At 37.7% G+C, this 18,893-nt stretch overlaps 1 protein-coding gene across 1 annotated transcript; it reads left to right on the top strand.

Annotated features, from left to right (window-relative positions):
• The first annotated feature begins 7,785 nt into the window (after positions 1-7,785).
• Positions 7,786-16,355, top strand: LOC107770012 (ATP-dependent zinc metalloprotease FTSH 8, mitochondrial-like). Its single transcript, XM_016589266.2, has 8 exons — positions 7,786-8,127; positions 8,225-8,447; positions 8,543-8,617; positions 10,497-10,624; positions 12,221-12,706; positions 12,842-13,609; positions 15,018-15,245; positions 15,755-16,355. The coding sequence occupies exons 1-8, from the start codon at positions 8,077-8,079 to the stop codon at positions 16,229-16,231; spliced, it is 2,436 nt and encodes an 811-aa protein (XP_016444752.1). The 5' UTR covers positions 7,786-8,076; the 3' UTR covers positions 16,232-16,355.
• Positions 16,356-18,893: the final 2,538 nt, after the last annotated feature.

Below are 18,893 nucleotides of genomic sequence, written 5' to 3'. Positions count from 1 at the left end.
ACTGAGAAGGTGAGGTATGACTTTGGGGATTTTATGGAGGAAAGTAGCATTGGTGAGGATTATCTGGAGCATGAGGATGTTCATGGGGTTGGTATTGAGGCTAGAAGCGTTTAGCAGGAATGCCCACTGGATCTTTTCATTGGCGGGACTCAGCAACATCTTTTCTATTAATTGGAGGACTGACTCAAGCAACGTTCCATCTGAGCCAAAACTCCCTAAAACTTTCCTCGGGTTTCTTTTTTGTTTGCAATAGGGAGGAGCAGTCTGAGATAATGTCTACATTGTACTGATAGTGCCGAATAAAATCTTGAGTCATGTCACCCCATGCATCCCATTTACTGACATCTTGACAAGTATACCACTCCAAGGCTTCCCCAATCAAACTCTTACTGAAATATGCCATCAACTATTCATATTTCCCACAAACACTTCTCATTTCACTGCAATAACCCCTTAGATGGGCTACTGGATCTCCACGCCTATCATATAAATCAAAATTTAGCATCTTAAACCCAGCAGGCAACTGACCGTAAGGAAACAAGCACAAGTTTTTGTAAGACATGTTCATCTGGCTCCCTATCCCTTGCATGTTTCTTAAAGACTGCCCTAAGATTTTCACCTTCCTGGATATCTCATCTTGCTCCACCATCTTAGCAGGCTTTTTAAAGTTTCACTGGGAGGTTCAAAATTAGGAGCGTAAAAGTATGGATCCGAGACCATGAAAGTTGGTTCTGGGGCATAGTGTTGGGTATCGGGGACTTTGAACACATTCTCGCTAGAGGATTGAGGAAAAGTGCATGCTTAAAGGCTTAATCCTGTTTCGGTTCCCAAGCGTTATACCTTTCTTCTGCAATGATTCCATTCTGGGATTTCGTACTTTGAAAAGTCTTTTTTGATGCGTCTGTAATAGCCTATGTGTCCCAAATAGGGAATGTCGGCCAAATTAGTCTGTCTGCCGCTTTCTTTCATAACACAGCCGTTATTCTTTCTTCAACTGGCAAGGGAAGTCTGATAGGGCTTTAAGAGATAGGGACGTAAGCACAACGGTAAGAAAAAGTCACTCAGTGAATCGGTGGATCACACACTTGGAGACAGGGATAGGGGCATGCCTGAATCTTTAGAAAGTATACAAGTGTTGAAAGAGTGAAGTCTGGGGACAACGGTAAACGTGAGGAATTGCACCTCCACCCTACTAAAGAAGTTCGCAAGCAAGGGACATTTTAGATGATCAGCCACACTGGGACTGAGACACGGCCCGGACTCCCACGGGGGGCAGCAGTGGGGAATCTTGGACAATGGGCGAAAGCCCGATCCAGCAATATCGCGTGAGTGAAGAAGGGCAATGCCGCTTGTAAAGCAGCTCCGAATTGGATCAGTTTCTCCTCAACGAATAAGTGCTTGGGCCACTAAAATCCTGCCTAATGAAGAGATAGTTGTGGAGATATAAAAACATGAGTGGTCAAAGGAGCAGGATATGAGATGGTTTTAGCGGGTGGAGTGTAAAAAGGTTGTGGGGAGATATCAGCAGCAGTGGGAATCTGGATTTGTGACAGTGGCGGAATGGTGACAAGGCTTTCAGGGTAGTTAGTGGGAAATAATGGTGGAGGACGCCCACTAATCCAGGCTTGGTATATTTCGGCCATCTGTCTTTTCAACCTTAAGACCTCTTCTTTCAACTCAGATTCTGACTCAACAATCTCCTTAGACGGATCAATAACACCGGTGTCCCAGTCTTTGCTAGCCATGGCTACCTTGCTCTTTGACCTTGTGTTGTATGGATGAGTTACTTAAGAACCACAAACCAACCACCCTTCTGCTTAATGAAGATAACAAAAGGAACAAAATGGGGTCATCCTATTAGCATTTGGGCATTTAACAGCTAAAAAATATCACATTGCGTGCAATGCACCTAGCAACAATTAACGGTTCTAGAATGACTTCGAGGGTCACAAGGTCACTTGGCATCATCCCAATTTTGTTCATTTCAACCTTCTCTTTTCTTTCTTTTCTAGCACTTCTTGGCATGCTCATTTTCCTTCCTCTTTTTTTCTTCTAATTATCACTCTTTTCTTCCCTCTCATTTCTCACATCCCATAATTTCACCTTTCTTTTTTTCTTTGAATTTTAATTTTTTTTTAAAATGATTCGATCGAACCCTATGTAGGTTACCTACGTATCATGTCCCTCATGAATCAGACCAAGCGTAGTTTTGGAAAAGTAACTAAAAAAATAAAAAAAATGGATTATTCATTTACAACTTTTTCCGATTTTCAAATATAAAACAGGAAATACGATAACGGAAGACTTGACAAACTCAACTATACTACGACAAACTCTGACACCAACTAAAAGAATTAGTACTGCTAAACATGACTATAAAGTACAAGACAACATAAAAATCGGACTCAGAATATAAAAAGTCTCCTTTAGCCAGCTCCTGAATGCAGCGATCCTAACTGGATGGTCCTAGGGTGTCTGTCATTCTCAAACTCCGGTAAGCAAATCCACACCTGTATGAGAAAACTAAAACCAAATAGAGTTAAAGATTTAGAACACTACGTGAGACAATAAAACTTCCTATCGGACACACGCATGACATGATTGAAGCTATTTTGCAAAATGGCCTATGTGGCCAAAAGGTTTCTAGAAATGCAAACTCAACAAAGGTGACCTCTAAGACATGAAAAAATTACTTTATAGAAATGACCCATTTTGTAAAAATGACCTATGTGGACCAAAAGATGGCTAAGTATGCAAATTCAACACAATGGACCTTAAACGGAGAGAACATCTTGTTGCGGACTTATAACTCTAAGACTGGGTTACTGAACCACTTTTGTGAAAATGACCCCATTTTACAACAATGATCGATGTGACCCAAAAGCGGCTAGACATGCAAATTCGACAAGGATGGGCCTTAAAGTTAAGAGACACATAATTGTGGATTGAAGACTCTCCAGACACAATTAAACAAAAACTACTTTGCGGAAATAGCCATATTTTGTAAAATGACCAATGTGGCCAACAAGAGCTAGACATGCAAGATTTGGCTACGACCCTCGAAGCCAAGAACCTAAGACTCACTAGGAAGACCGAAACCTATGTGGGCTGCCTACGTATCACACCCTGAAAGACAAAAATCAGGTATGCGTAGTTCGAGAGGATTGGATGCGGGCGAGAATTAAAAATTAACAAATAATTTAGAGACAATATATTTTTTGTCCTTTTTTTTTTGAAAAATGATGAAACATGTAAACTCTTTTGGATTTTTTTGATTTTTTTTTTTTGAAAAATGATGGGAAAGTGCAATTTTTTTTGTTGGATTTTTCATGTTTTTTTCCTGTCTTTTTCTTAAAAAATGTGAAAGAAAAACATAAATGGGTCTTACTTGCTTTATTTTTATACTTCACCCTCTTTTTTCTCATTTATCGTCAACCCTCATTGGTTCGCCAAATGACCCCTTTTACCCTTGAAGATTGCAACATGTAGCACATAAGATGCATCAGAATGGTCTTTTATTTTTGGTACACCTGTCCTAGACGGACCCAACTCCTGTGTTGAGTCCCCAAAGTCAAATGCACATGATGCAAATAAGCGTTCCTACTAGGGTCCGGCATGAGGCTGTGTTATTCTAAATTTAAAACCTAGGTGTATTGTTTTAGACCTGGCTTACCCGAGAGGACAACTCGAGCCAGAGGGGCTATGTACCGGGAACCAAAATGCCATCCGGCTTTGTAACTTGTTCGAACCTCGTTCTAAATTAGGGTATGACACTAACAGAAAAGAAGTCACGCCAGCATGCACTTTCTGGAATATTAGAAGAGAAGGGTTTCGCAGCAGTTTATATACAGTTCAAATAATATCAAAGCGGTAAAAAGCAGTATTTAGCACATTAGGCCCAAACACATAAAAAATCAGATAATAAATAAAGTCAAATATAACAATTATCCTAAGCTCGAATTCTTGAACCCTGAACTAGGGATTCTGGGTTCTTGTTCCCCAACAGAGTCGACAAAGTTGTCACACCTCCTATTTCTACCCCGAAAGGGGTATAGGGGAGTTTTTCCAATTAAAGTGACAATGCCGAAACATGATTATTTATTCAAACTCAGAGTCGTCACTTGGGATAATTTAGGGTGTCCCAACTCACCGGTTTAAAATTCCGAATCGAGGAAATTTGACTCTGTTTTACAGTCCGCGAAACACAAAAATCCAGGGAAGGAGTTCTGTTAACCCGGGAGAATGTGTTAGGCATTCCCGGGTTCTGTGGTTTTAGCACGGTCGCTCAGCTATTATTATTGGCCTAATTATCTGATTAATTACATATTTTATACCTATTATGTATTTTTAACCTTGGACCGTGTTAATTATTTATGGAATTATTCTAGAACAAGTTACGATTGTCATACACTTATTTGTTTGGTACACATTATGAATCGTGTCACAAAAATCGTACCCACGATCTACAACATGTTTAATTTATTAATTACTAGTTATTATTCAAAATTATGGTAGGGTCACATGAAATGCACACTCGAATTGAGATTTACGTATCGCGACCATGCTACGAGAACCGTACCCATGTCCACGATAATTTATTATTGATCGCGCCTAAAGCAAGCTACGATGTTTATGAATATTAACGGCCTAAGTATGCTACTATCGATCCAAACAGTAAAGAAATAAATGAATATATATATATATATATATATATATATATATATATATATATATATATATATATATAAACCAAATATCCATGAAATTCATCTTTCTACCCATACTATTCATTTCATTTTTTATTCAACCCATGATCTTGACTACTTTTGTGTTTCAAGAGCAAATTTTTCGTGGCCTAATTCAATTTCTGGACTTAGTTTATCAAATTGTGATCTGGTTGCCTCAATATTCTTGATCCAGTTTGAGCTCAACCCCAATTAGTTCAAATTGATCTATGCAACTCATACCATCTTTGATTTCTATTGATTAACCATAACCAAAAGAAGTCAGTAAACCAGTACAAAGCAAATTAAGGCAAGACAATAAAACATGGCATAAGGGAAATTAGAGCAAAACAATAAAACATGGCAGCAAGACACTCAAATAATAATAACAATATCAATAGATCATGGCTTGAAACAAGTATCAATTGAGGATAGAAAGGGACCTCAGTAGTAACTTTATTCAACGTATCTCTACTTGATCACAACAATTACACGCAAGTCCGGTGATGGCAATTTAATCGACAAACCAAAACAGCCAAAGAAAAACGCCGTGGATCCGAGACGGAACCTCGAAACTTAATTTCGAACAGCGGTAGTCAAATACCACTCGACAATCAACAACTCTTCCTCAGTCAAATTCCAGAACCGAAAGTGAAAAGAAAAATGAAAATATATACATATTTTTTTGTATTTCTCAGTTTGAAATCAAATTGAAATTAGATTGGACTGAATTCTTTTTATATAAAAGAAATTTAATGAAGAAGTCAGAAAACATAAATCATAAACCAAAACCAAGTCTTAGTTAATCTTTTTCACTCCTGTTCCCCCTATGTGTATGTGCTCGATCTGAACTAGAAGGGGGAACGATGCGGCTGTTCTGTTGGAGGAATTCGCGACAGTGATAGAGGTACAGAGGGAGGTCTGGTCGCTGGTTATTTGGAGAAGGGCTGGCGATTTAAAGAGATCAGGAGGGTGTGCGGCTGGTTTAGGTGTGTTGAGGATGGTTGGTTGGCGTGGAGGTCTGGAGATACAGAAAAAGGAAAGGTCTTTGGTGTTGAATGGAGAAAAAGAAGATGGGGGTCCTCTTTTTTGGTCTCTTCGGCACTGCTCTTCTGAAGAAAAAAGGGTGTCCTCTTTTTATGGGTTAGGACTAGGTTATTATGTGGATTTAAGGGTATTGGGCTTAGGGAATGGGCTGGAAACTTGGGCCTTTATATCTAGATTTGCTTAAAATTAGCCTAATTAACTAAAAATCTATCCATCCAACATCAAGTCTTGCCTATTAAATAAAAAAACACATATAGAAATATTACCAAAAATATTAATTAGCCCTACTTAAGTAAAAATAATTATTAAAATAAAATTAACCGTTAAAACAAAATTATTTTTGATATTTTCAAATATCATATAAAAATAAAAATAAGGTACTATTTTTGTATTGTTTTTAGTTTTACGAAAGGTATATAAACTAAAAGCAACTAAAAAGAAAAAAATATTTTTGTAATTTTTATTTTTGTCATAAAATAAAGTAAAAGAGTCAAAACTAATTGAAATAGCGATATTAGGCCTAAACTAAATATTTAAGCTAAAAATGTGTAAAATCTTGGGAGGGTCAAAAATTATATGTTTACAGCGAGGCTCCTCTCACGAACGTGTAAGAGGAAACCAGGAAGATTGCAGCAACAAACATCAGCTAACTCACCAAGGCCAAAAATGATCCATTAACCATCCGAAACTCACCCGAGGCCCTCGGTACGTCAAACAAATATACCAACACGTCCCATGACATCATACGAATTTAGTCGAATCCTCAAATCACCTCAAACAACATCAAAAATACGAATTACACTCGGATTCAAGCCTAATAAACTTTGAAATTTCCAAAATTTACAAACGATGCCGAAACCTATCAAATCACGTTCCATTGACCTCAAATTTTGCACACAAGTCATAAATGACACCATGAACCTACTCCAACTTCCAGAAATCAAATCCGACCCTGGTATCAAAATTTTCACTACCGATCAAATTTACCAAAATTCCAACTTTCGCCAATTAAAACCTAATTCTACTATGGACCCTCAAATCACATTCCGGACGCACTCCTAACTCCTAAGTCCAAAATCACCTAACGGGGCTAACGAAACCGTCAAAATTCAAATTCGAGGTCGTTTGCACATAAATCGACATGCAATCGACTTTTCCAACTTAAACTTCCAATTAAGAGACTAAGTGTCTCAATTCACTCCAAAATCACTCCGGACCCAAACCAACTAATCCGGTAAGTTATAATATAGTTGTAGAACACAAAAGAAGTAGGAAATAGAAAAATGGGGCTACAACTCTCAAAACGGTCGGTCGAATCATTACAAACAAGCACATTGACAACAACAAAACAACAAAGCAATATGAATATCGTAGCAATGAAGATAACATGTAGTAATAGAAATTAAAGAATAAGATAATACGAGAATGATAAGAATAATATTGATATGAAAAATATTGGATAGATATGGTGTCTCAATCTCGACTACCTACTAATATTCTACCCTAATCATCACCCTTTGTATCCTTTTATCTAAAGCCATGTCTTTAGTAAGCTGAAGATGCGTCATCTTCAAGTCCTGTCTAATCACTTCTCCCCAAAATACTTCTTCGGCCTACTTTTAACTCTGCTTAGACCCCCCAATTACCAACCTCTCGCACCTTCTCACTAGGGCATCAATGCATCTCCTCTTCACATGTTCGAACCATCTCAGCTTGCTTCCCTCATTTTGTTTACCACGGAGATCACTCCTACCTTGTCCCGAATCTCTTCATTCCGAAACATATCTCTCCTAGTATGACCACACATCCATCTCAACATCTTCCAAGCGTGCATCACAAGTGGCTACTTTTTGACAAATTTTTAAATACCGGCTACTTCTAAAAAACCAGTCCAAAAGTGGCTAGCATCGTACAATTTTTACCCTATCCCACGAACATTTTCCTCAACATCCAAATAACCTAAGTACTCTGTCAGAATAAAGCCCATAAAAGGAAGTCCGGTCCATAATTAACCACGTAACCGAGTCGGTTTTTGTTCCCGGTTTTCTCCAACTTCTTCTATCCTGTCCCTCCTCCGTCCTACTTCCTTTGATTTTCCTCAACCTTTTTTCAAACTCAGCAAACTGTATTATAGGTCACACCATATGCATTAAAAACACGGAAACTACCTTTTCAAACTCTGCTACCTGAAATTAAATTATTTTTCTTTAGGTTTTATTCAATCGATTCCTCTGTGATTTAAATCAGATTTTTAGGGATTAGAATAGAAATTTGTGCAGAAATTCATGTTCGGATCATCTAAAAGATGATTCTTTCACGTATTAATCGCTCTCTCGCAAAATCTTCGATTAATAAAGTAAGCTGCTATTTCATAAATTTTAAATCTTTTCGTATTTTTTGAGTTTATTTATGTTAATATTATTAGTATGATACGTTTTTTTTTGATTGAGCAGAGATTAGTGTCTGGTGTGAGAGGAGTGATTTTGGATGAAGTGGCATCGCGTAATGCGTGCATTACACGCGTCAATGGCGGGTTAGGGTTTGTGAGAAGCTACTTGACATCTATTGGAGCTGGAAAACAAGGTGTCAATAAGGCATATTTGTCGGAACTTGATTCACTATTTGCAAAGCCGAGACTCCGGAGGTTTTTTTGCAGCCAAGGATCAAAGAATAAAAGTAAGAATAATTCCTTACACTTTTTTTTTCCGTTTTAAAAAAATAAAAACTTTTTCTTGGTGATGGATTCATATTGTTGTGTTTTGATTTTGTAGACTATGAGAACTATTATCCAAAGAATAAGAAAGAAGTCCCAAAAGGGAACAATCAAAAGGCGGAGTCGGGCAAAGGTATGTAGTGCAATGAATTAACAGTTTGTGCATTTGATGTTCAGTAACATATGATAAAGCAAAATTATTTATGGTAAGTTGTTAGACTTTACTAGAATGTGTAAATATAGGGAATATTTCAGTTCGAGCTAAGTTTTTGTTTTCTAAAGTATGTTGCATATGATTAAGTAGAACTTTGGATTACTAAAATCATTGGTGAGAGAAAGTGTTAGAGATATAGCTCATTTATACTATTCCAAATGTTTAGGAAAATGAGAATACCTATCTATGAATAGAGACGGAAATTAGCTAGTGGAATAGCGCCTTATTTACTCTAGTTGAATGTGTCGAAGTAGATTTTGATATTCTGCAATATCCCTTGTTTGGTCCTTTGTCTTAAGGACTGTGTAAAAGTGACTCTACACTGCATATGCAAATCATGGATTAAAGCCTTCTTACTGCGAAGGCAACCTTTGTGTATGGAAGTTTATGGTACTGAATTTCTTGGAGGTTGAGATTACATGCTTTGCTATGTGTCCAAAATTATACTGGGAATTGGATGTCTTCAATAGCAACTCTCACTTCAAAACCGTCTATATGTTCTTAATTTGATGGTGCAGAATGTCTGATATATTTATGTCAGTGTTAGTAAAAGGCGTCACTTTGTCTCTTAAGCGATGCGAAGCAAAGAGTTATTGCTTCATGGGTGAAGTCATGCAGTTTAGGGAAGTGTGAGAATATTAACGTTCTGCGAGTTCATTGATTCTCAACTTTGAGAAATTGGATTGTTATCGGCCATTGGATGCTGAATTTTTTTTTCAATATCAATTAATTGTTATACTACTCCCTTCAAAATTAAATTCATTGGTATTCCTAGTTTTCAGCAAAATGTATGCTTCACTTCAAAGAAGCATGTGCTTCACTTCATGCTTTTCGCTTCAAGCCACATGGATCTTGTCACTCTTCTGTGCTTATCGCTTTTAAAAATGCTGTTTTATGTTATCTAAGAGGGTTTCGCAGATAATCCTCTATTTATGAAAAATAAGAATGTATTTATTATTGATGTTGAGAAGAGAGATATCATTACTTTCGCATATCTCACTCATCGACATGGCATAAATAACCGAACCTGGGCAAGAACAGTTAGGTAAGCTAGCTGACCGCATGTTAAATAAGTTATCTTTTAGAAGTTAGAAATTAATATTCATCTAGCAACTAACCAGGGTCAGCTTCAGAACTTACTCTCGAAAAATAAAATGATCTAATCTGCATCATTGATAATCTGATTGAGTACAATACTCTGTGAGTCTTCCCTTTCTTTTTCTTGTTTTTCTTTCTTTTATCCTTTTCAGCGAATAGTTCTTTTTTTCAATATCCTTAGACAAATCTTTTCCAGAGTTTATTTTTGGATCACTCTTAATTCTTCCCTTCATTTGTGTCAAAAGATCTATTACGAGTTGCGGCTGCAGAACTTTAGTTCATGAGCTGATAAATTAAATATCTTTTTAAAAGGTTAGCAGTGTCTTTTAAATGAATAAGAAAAATGTATTTGTTTACATTAATTTAAAACAAGGGATTATGTTCTCTTTATTTTTCATATAGTTGAACTGAAGCTCTCTAATTAAACACTTCCAGTGGACGAAGAGATATTCAATTGACTTTAGTGCGAAAGTAATCTTTGTATATGGAAATTTATGGTGCTGAGTTTCTAGGAGGTTAAGATTACACAGTTGCTATGAGTCTAAAAAATGTAGCATCGTTGCATCCTCTATCATGGAGTATGAAACAAGTGGTAAGTAACAATTGCTAGCATGACTTCCACATTCTTTTCCCGTTTCTTGTTGTGTTCTCTTTTGGCCTGTCTATGGTGAAAAATTAATTTTGGTTTCTTTTGTGGCAGAGGAAAGTACAGGCGAGCAAGGAAACCCTCAGGACTTCCTGAAGCAATATCAAAATATTCTCACACCCTTGTTATTTATTGGATTTATTCTGTCATCGACACTTCTCGGTCCTCGTGAACAAAAGGAGGTTAGTCTTAACCAACACTTCTACAGTTCGAGTTTTCATTGTTTCAGCCACTTTCTCTTTCTTTTCAAGGACGAGTTTAGTGCCTTATGGAGTTTGAGTTCCATGTGTACTTGATTGTGATCGTGCTGATATCTATGTTAGGACCAACTTTTTGCAATCATGGCTTGCCTTCTACTGAGAAGTGGAAATGAAAGAACAAATAACTTTACTAACTAGTAAATGAGGATACTATGATAGAGGGTGTTCAAGGTAGGGATTGATTTTGGGGAATTGGTTTTGGAACTTTCATGGACGGAAGTGGTGAGTTGGTTTAGAAGAATTAGTTTTGGAGTTGGTGTTTGAAATGACATTTTCTATATGTTTCCAAATCCTAAATAATTTGGTTTCACTTTGTTTTCTTTCCAAACACATGTTAGCTTTTGCTTTTGGAATGTTGTCCCAAGACTTTCTAAAATCCTAATGCCATTTAAAAGATTGACTGATATTGCTGTCAGAAGAATTCCATTTCAAAAAGATTGAATGAGTTAAGTACTTTTTTGTTTTGACGGAGATCAGAGTGATGGAATTAACTATTCTGCATTAGTGTTGAATGTTGTGGAAGGTATCACTTTCAATCTTCTTGGGTTTGGAGATCATTTGATTATAAGTTTTTTCCCAATGGATGTTTTATATTATAACAACTATATTTGGTTTATAAACAGACTTGTTTTTACAAAGAACTCAGAAAGTTCCCTAAAAAACCGAAACAGATTTCAGGTGCTTTTCATTGTTTACAGAACAGCTATTCGTTCCAGAAACAATTCAAACACAGTTATTGTCTAAAAATTGTTTTTCAAAAGTTGCAGTTTTCTAGGAAAACATGGAAAAAAATCCGAACTCCACGTAAGGTTTCACAAAAACCATGATTGAGAAAAAAGGTTTGCTGAGCCTGTTAGTGATCAATGGAGATACTGTGTTATACCATGAATGCAGTAAGGACTTAGATTTAGTGTAACTAGATATTTATTGATAAACTCTGCAATGGAGTTGCAGCTTTCTCATATAATATTGTTCTATTGGTCTGCAACCATTACTTCTGCCTCCCTTCTCCCCTCTCCCAGACGGCCCACGCGTATAAATGGATTAACTTGTATATTGATAATGGAAAACTTGAGCTTGTCTTTTACATAGTCTGACTGATGAATGAAAGATTTGATGTTCTTATACCATATACTGGTTCACGGATAATTTCATGTTTTTTCATTCAAATGCTTTATATTTAGAGACCTTACTACCTGTTTGCCCTGTACGGCAAATCTTTGCCTTAGTAGAGCAATACATCTAGAACAAGAAAATAGTGCACGATTTTAATTGATATTGTCTCCTTTTGTCTTTTTGTCTTCTTGAGCCGAGGGTCTTTCGGAAACAGCCTCTCTACCCCTTCGGGTAGGGGTAAGGTCTGCGTACATACTACCCTCCCCAGACTCCACTAGTGGGATTTCACTGGGTTGTTGTTGTTGTCCTATGATGAGATACATGAGCCATTAACCTCAGTTGATCGTCTTCTGAATCTTTTTTCTCTTTATCATGGTTATTTCGCTTCATGTAAATTTTCAGATTAGCTTCCAAGAATTCAAAAACAAGCTACTTGAAGCTGGTCTAGTTGATCGAATTGTCGTCGCTAACAAATCTGTGGCCAAAGTTTACGTGAGAAGTTCTGCACCTGGTATTAATCAAACAGGCGATGACACTGTTCAAGGTCCTTCAAGCGGTACGAATGGTGGAAGAAACACGGGCCAGTACAAATACTATTTTAACATTGGGAGTGTTGAGTCATTTGAGGAGAAGCTTGAGGAAGCACAAGAAGCCTGGGGAATAGACCCTCACAATTATGTTCCTGTGGTATATGTTGATGAATTGAATTGGTTCCAAGAACTGATGAGGTTTGGTCCAACAGTATTGCTTCTAGCTGTCCTTTATTATATGGGGCGAAGAGTGCAGGGTGGCATAGGAGTAGGAGGCTCTGACGGAAAAGGTGGTCGTGGAATATTTAATATTGGCAAAGCGAATTTCACCAAGATGGATAAAAATGCGAAGAATAAGGTGAGAATATAAGTTTCTATTATTTGTGCAGCTTCAAAAATAGCAGCATTTTGAAATGGAAATTTTTAAAAATGATACATGCCATGATATTTCATGATTATTTCTTGGAAAGTTATCAACACTTTCTTGGTACAGGTTTTCTTCAAGGATGTGGCTGGATGTGACGAGGCTAAGCAAGAAATCATGGAGTTTGTCCACTTCCTTAAGAATCCCAAGAAGTACGAGGAGTTAGGAGCCAAAATTCCTAAAGGTGCTCTGCTAGTGGGTCCTCCTGGAACTGGAAAGACACTTCTAGCTAAAGCTACAGCAGGAGAATCTGGTGTACCTTTTCTCTCGATTTCTGGGTCAGAATTTATGGAGATGTTTGTTGGTGTTGGGCCATCTAGAGTTAGGAGCTTATTTCAGGAGGCAAGACAATGTGCACCTAGTATAGTATTCATTGATGAGATTGATGCTATTGGTCGAGCAAGAGGGAAGGGAGGCTTTGCTGGAGGAAATGATGAACGTGAGAGTACTTTAAATCAACTGCTTGTAGAAATGGATGGATTTGCAACCACATCCGGTGTAGTTGTACTTGCTGGCACAAATAGACCTGATATATTAGACAAAGCCTTGTTAAGACCTGGTCGATTTGATCGCCAGATTAGCATTGATAAACCCGACATCAAAGGCCGTGATCAAATTTTCAAAATCTATCTGAACAAGTTGAAACTTGACCAGCAGGCAGGGTTCTATTCACAGAGACTTGCTGCTCTAACACCAGGATTTGCTGGAGCAGACATTGCAAATGTTTGTAATGAAGCTGCTCTAATTGCTGCTAGGAATGAGAGTACGATAATTACCATGCAACATTTTGAGTCAGCAATAGACAGGGTGATTGGTGGTCTAGAGAAGAAGAATAAGGTATTGGTCTTCTCACTTTTCCCCCTTCCATTTATGTACTTTATCTCATGTTTCCATAGCAACATAGGGAAATATTCAGTCTTTTCTTTACAACAGCAGCATTTTCTATGATGTTTTGTTCATCTTGTTCTGCGTTTTGGATATGAAAGCCATTTGTTTCAGTATGAAAATGTTAGGATTCCTTGAGAAGTACATTGGTCCAATATGCATCGATATTGGAACATTATGGATCTACTGCTTAGTAGCTATGAGAAGTGAATATAGTTTGGGTTGTGGTGAGCGTTTCCTAAGGAGACTACGACAATCACAACAATAACTACGCCTCAGTCCCAAACAAGTTGGCGCCGGCTTTATGAATCTTCACGTACCATGTTACTCTATTTAAACTCATCTCAGGTCAACATTATAAATAAAAGTAAAAATAATATAATAATAATAAATAAATAAAAAGTACTAAAAGTTCTTTATATTTTCTGTTGACGCATAAATCTCTGAAAAGCTAAACAACTCCTAGAAAAGCATAGGACGTTGAGATGTTGATATTATGATCCACCATCTGAACTTAGTAAAAATACCTCCATTTTTAGCAAGTAAATTTCTTTCCTGTCTTACGATGCGTACGAGTAAAATATTTAACCGAATCATATTAGGGTTTGTATTGTAATTCGATCAAATTGTTGAGTTCTTGCTGTCATAAGAAGAGCATTGTGAGGTGGGTGAACGTCTTCTAGAGTCCTGGGTAATCCACTGTGGCATAAGATGGGATACTTTAAAATTTTAGGGGCAGATGTTTACAGCATTGGAAGGAACTAAATCAACCTGTCCAGTATTGCAAGATTGTAATGTGACTTTGAACCACTCTAGCACTTCTTTGAATAATCTGTCATCCAATGGCCCCCTCCTTTTTTATGTGGTCATCACATCAGAGGTTTACATATATTCATTTTGAACTCTCTTGGGGCCAACTGAATCTTGTCAGTGCTAATTGAGCTTTGTCATTTGCTGCTACCCGGAGGATCTTAACCTTGTCTAGGTTGCATTTCCCCCACCCCCACCCACCCCCTAAGAAGTGCAGTGAATTTCGCGCATGATGTTCTCTGCTTCGACACCCTTCAACTTACTTTATATTGGGTTGAGATGACATTTCGATTCCTTTTGGGTTGAGATGACATTTCAATTCCTTTTCTTTCCTCTTGCTTCTCTGTCTTTTCTTTTTACCCAAAATAAAAAGGGAACTTTGGTGAATGTTGACCTGGGTGATGTATGCTTTGGTTCAATTTCTTTAGATGCTGTTGGAAATTGCTGACCAACAGTCTTTAGATTCTAGTAAGGACTTGTGAATGGGATGAATAATATTTGTTTTGGATGATATAAGATAATTCAAAGCAAACCTTTGTGGTTTCTGCAGGTCATAAGCAAGCTGGAAAGGCGGACAGTTGCTTATCATGAAGCTGGGCATGCTGTTGTTGGTTGGTTCTTGGAATATGCAGAGCCATTGCTTAAAGTGACAATTGTTCCTCGTGGTACAGCAGCCCTTGGATTTGCTCAGTATGTTCCCAATGAAAACCTTTTAATGACTAAAGAGCAGCTATTTGATATGACATGCATGACTCTTGGTGGCCGAGCTGCTGAGCAGGTAAGTTTATCAACTCTTTCTCTTGCTTTCATATGTTTACCCTATTTGCATTAAGACTTAATTTATTGAAAGCACTGTCACCACATTGATTGGATGCATATAGAAAACCATTAAAGGACTATTACTAGGCATCTAAGCTGCATGATGGAACTTTCTGTTATAATATGAATGATTGGTTTTCTAGTCGTGCACAAACTTTTACAGAGTAATATGTCTAAGTGCATATATATCCTAAGTAATCATAATGGGGTTGGTCCTAGCCAATTACCTACTTTTCAGCCTCAATGAAAAGAAGCTCAATGAAGTAGTACATCTTGATTTAATGACACTGGTCGTATAGAACAAATACCTTTCGGTGGAGCAACTCTGCCTATGATACTTAGTTGTTGGGCAATATGTCGTCACTACCTTACTGAAAAGGCAGTGTATCTTTAAATGTCTTTTCTACCCTTTTTTGACTAGTGAATCAGATTTTTACAATGTTCTTATGAATATTAATTTTTGAGTAGGTTTTGATTGGGAAGATCTCCACCGGAGCTCAAAATGATTTGGAGAAAGTCACCAAGATGACTTATGCTCAGGTAGCAGTATATGGTTTCAGTGACAAGGTTGGCCTCCTTTCGTTCCCACAAAGAGATGATACGTTTGAGGCAAAGCCCTACGGTAGCAAGACAGCAGCAATTATCGATAGTGAAGTTAGAGAATGGGTAGCCAAAGCATATGATAATACTGTAAAACTAGTAGAGGAACACAGAGAACATGTGGCTCAGATTGCTGAGTTGCTACTTGAAAAGGAAGTCCTCCATCAAGAAGATCTGGTCCGAGTATTGGGTGAACGTCCATTCCAGAGTAGTGAGCCCACAAACTACGATAGGTTCACGCAAGGATTTGAAGAAGAGAATAGTGAAACTACAGATAGCACCGAGGAAAAGACTGCGGAAGATAATGGATCATCGCCTGTCGTACCGGAGGTTGTCCCTGTATAGTTGTGGGGTTGTGATTTGTAATTGACATTGCAGGGTAGCGACTCTCTGGTATTAACTTTCAATTTTAGATAATTCTATAAATTATTTGTCTTGATATTAATAATAAAAACATGGTCTTTCCGAATTTGTGTACTCCATGAACTATTTATCGCAAAGAGATGAAAAAGGATAAAAAGATATTACTGTCTCTTCTCAAATAATTGGAGAATTTGTGATCTCTTAGTTTCGATATTGGCGGGGGTCGCAATTTTTCCATTCCGATTTCTGTTATTGACAGTTCTCCTTAAGGGTGGCAAACGGTCCGGGACCAGTCCTAAACGGGCTGGTTTATGTGGGCTTCAGTCCTAAACGGGCTGGTCTATGTGGGCTTGGGCTTCGTGGGCCGGACTTAAACGGTCCCGAACTTCGTGGGCTTTTAGGTGTAATCAGGACCGGGACCACGAACTAATGATCCCGGGCTATGTGGGGCGGGCCCGGTCCTAAATGGGCCTTTGACTATTTTTTAAATTTTTTTTATCTAAGGCAATTTCTTGTAAATTATATATATAAATAATATGTGGGCCTAAGTGGGCCTATTTATTTGTTTAAATTTTTTATCTAAGGTATTTTCTTGTAAATTATATTATATAGTTGTGACTTAAAAAAATTTAATTCAAATTTAAAACACAAAATATTGTAAAAAGATATTCAAAGAAATGCGTTATAATTTTTATTATTATGACATTAAGAAAACATGGCCCAATCTTTCTTAGCTTCCTCCCCTCCCTCCCAATGGAATGAGCACAATCAAGGTGCTAATACCACCATTGAGAAGAAAAAGAAACTAATCAAGATCTGCCAAAATACAAGTTACATATTAATTTTACATGGTATCTGTCACACCTCCTTTTTACGCACCCGCGAGGGCGCAGGAGTTTTTTCCAATCAAAGGACAATCGAAACGGGATTGGTTTAATTATTTCAGAGTCGCCACTTGGGAGATTTAGGGTGTCCCAAGTCACCAATTTTAATCCCGAATCGAGGAAAAGAATGACTCTATATTATGGTCTGCGTACCAGAAATCCGGATAAGGAATTCTGTTAACCCGGGAGAAGGTGTTAGGCATTCCCGAGTTCCGTGGTTCTAGCACGGTCGCTCGATTGTTATATTCGGCTTGATTATCTGATTTTATACAAGTATGAACTTATGTGCAAATTTTATCCTTCAACCGCTTTTATCATTTACTATTATTTTTATCAAGAATTACAACGTTATAAAATGTATCTCGAACCACGTTACAATCAATGTACCCGTGGTCGTCGACACACTTTGACTCCGTTGAGATTTGGATTTGGGTCACATCAATGTGCACCCGAGTTTAAGGAAATTAAATTATTAGAGGCGTGCCTAAAGCGACTAGCGTATTTATTTTGGGTAGGACCGTGGAATTTTACTAAACGGTTCATCCTGAAGTCTAAACAATTTTTAAAGCAGATATTTACTGAGGGCCCCGCAATTTGTATTTTTATTTGGTGAGGCTCATCTCATTCTTATTTTAAAATGAATTTGCAACGCCATGGACACGCATCTCGAACCACGTCACAATCAATGTACCCGTGATTAGAAACACATTTCGACTCCATTGAGAATTGGATTTGGGTCACATAAATGTGCACCCGAGTTTAAGAAGGTAAGATTTACTAAGGCGCGTCCTAAAAGAGTCTAACGTATTGTTAATTTAGGAGGGTTGTGAGATTTGCTAAACGACCCGTCCTAGAAACTAAATGCTTCGATAATATACGTTTAACGAGGGCCCCGCATCTTGTGCGTTTTTGTTTGTCGAAGCTCATCTCGTCTTTATTTTAAAAGGAGATCCTATAGCAACTACGTTTCTTGTCGCATTTGTCTCTACTAGTTGAGAATAAAAATGACCCTATTCAATTACATGCTTGCAGGTTATTATAACGGAATTCTGAGTGCCTTTGCAGAATAAGAAAACATGGCCATGCCCATGGGCAGCTAATCGAGCATCGTGGGCCCGAACCCAGCCCACACAGTATCGGCTGGACCTGGGCCAATGCCTTTCTGATGAAAGCCTGCTGGGTTCGCTTGATTCGGGCTCGACCTTCGTGAGGTTGAGGAGTGCAGACTTGCGCCGTTTATTTTAAGGCAATGGTTTGCCAATTGTAAGGAGACAGTTTATCAAAAGGACATGAAATTAACTAACATGGATAGTTCTATGTATTTAAGGACATGCTAACCATATAAAACCTAAGATACAACCTACTGCATTGGAGACCCTTTTATCTATCAACTTTCATATACAAACTAGCATTCAATCACCACATATTGACATCTACTGGGCACACAGGCTACCTTCAGTATCTAAACAAGAATGCAAACTACTACACATTACATGAATATTTAATGTAACAATCTATGTATAAAAGACATTCTTCAGAACTTTCATTTGTATTCATGCTCAAATTTCCCAATTACATTTTTGACAGTGCATTGGTTGTGTACCTGGTATAGAGGACAAAGAAGAAAGGAATGATCAGCTGGGCAGTATGTAGTAAACACAGCAACAGCAGATACACAGCAACAACACAGCAACAAATCAACAATCCAAGTGTTTTCCACAGCCCACGACAACCAACAATATTTCCCAGAATAAGGAAAA

The sequence above is a fragment of the Nicotiana tabacum genome, chromosome 5 (assembly GCF_000715075.1).
Source record: "Nicotiana tabacum cultivar K326 chromosome 5, ASM71507v2, whole genome shotgun sequence".
Lineage (NCBI taxonomy): Eukaryota > Viridiplantae > Streptophyta > Magnoliopsida > Solanales > Solanaceae > Nicotiana > Nicotiana tabacum.
Note: the sequence above shows the minus strand (reverse complement) of the source record. Positions and strands in the feature narration are given on the sequence as shown.

What these genes read in the sequence shown, in the direction of transcription:
- LOC107770012 (XM_016589266.2), top strand. Translation starts at nt 8,077, where the DNA reads ATGATTCTTTCACGTATTAATCGCTCTCTCGCAAAATCTTCGATTAAT. An exon ending in AAAGGCGGAGTCGGGCAAAG is followed by an intron (nt 8,618 to 10,496) that starts GTATGTAGTGCA and finishes CTTTTGTGGCAG; the next exon opens with AGGAAAGTACAGGCGAGCAA. An exon ending in GTCCTCGTGAACAAAAGGAG is followed by an intron (nt 10,625 to 12,220) that starts GTTAGTCTTAAC and finishes GTAAATTTTCAG; the next exon opens with ATTAGCTTCCAAGAATTCAA.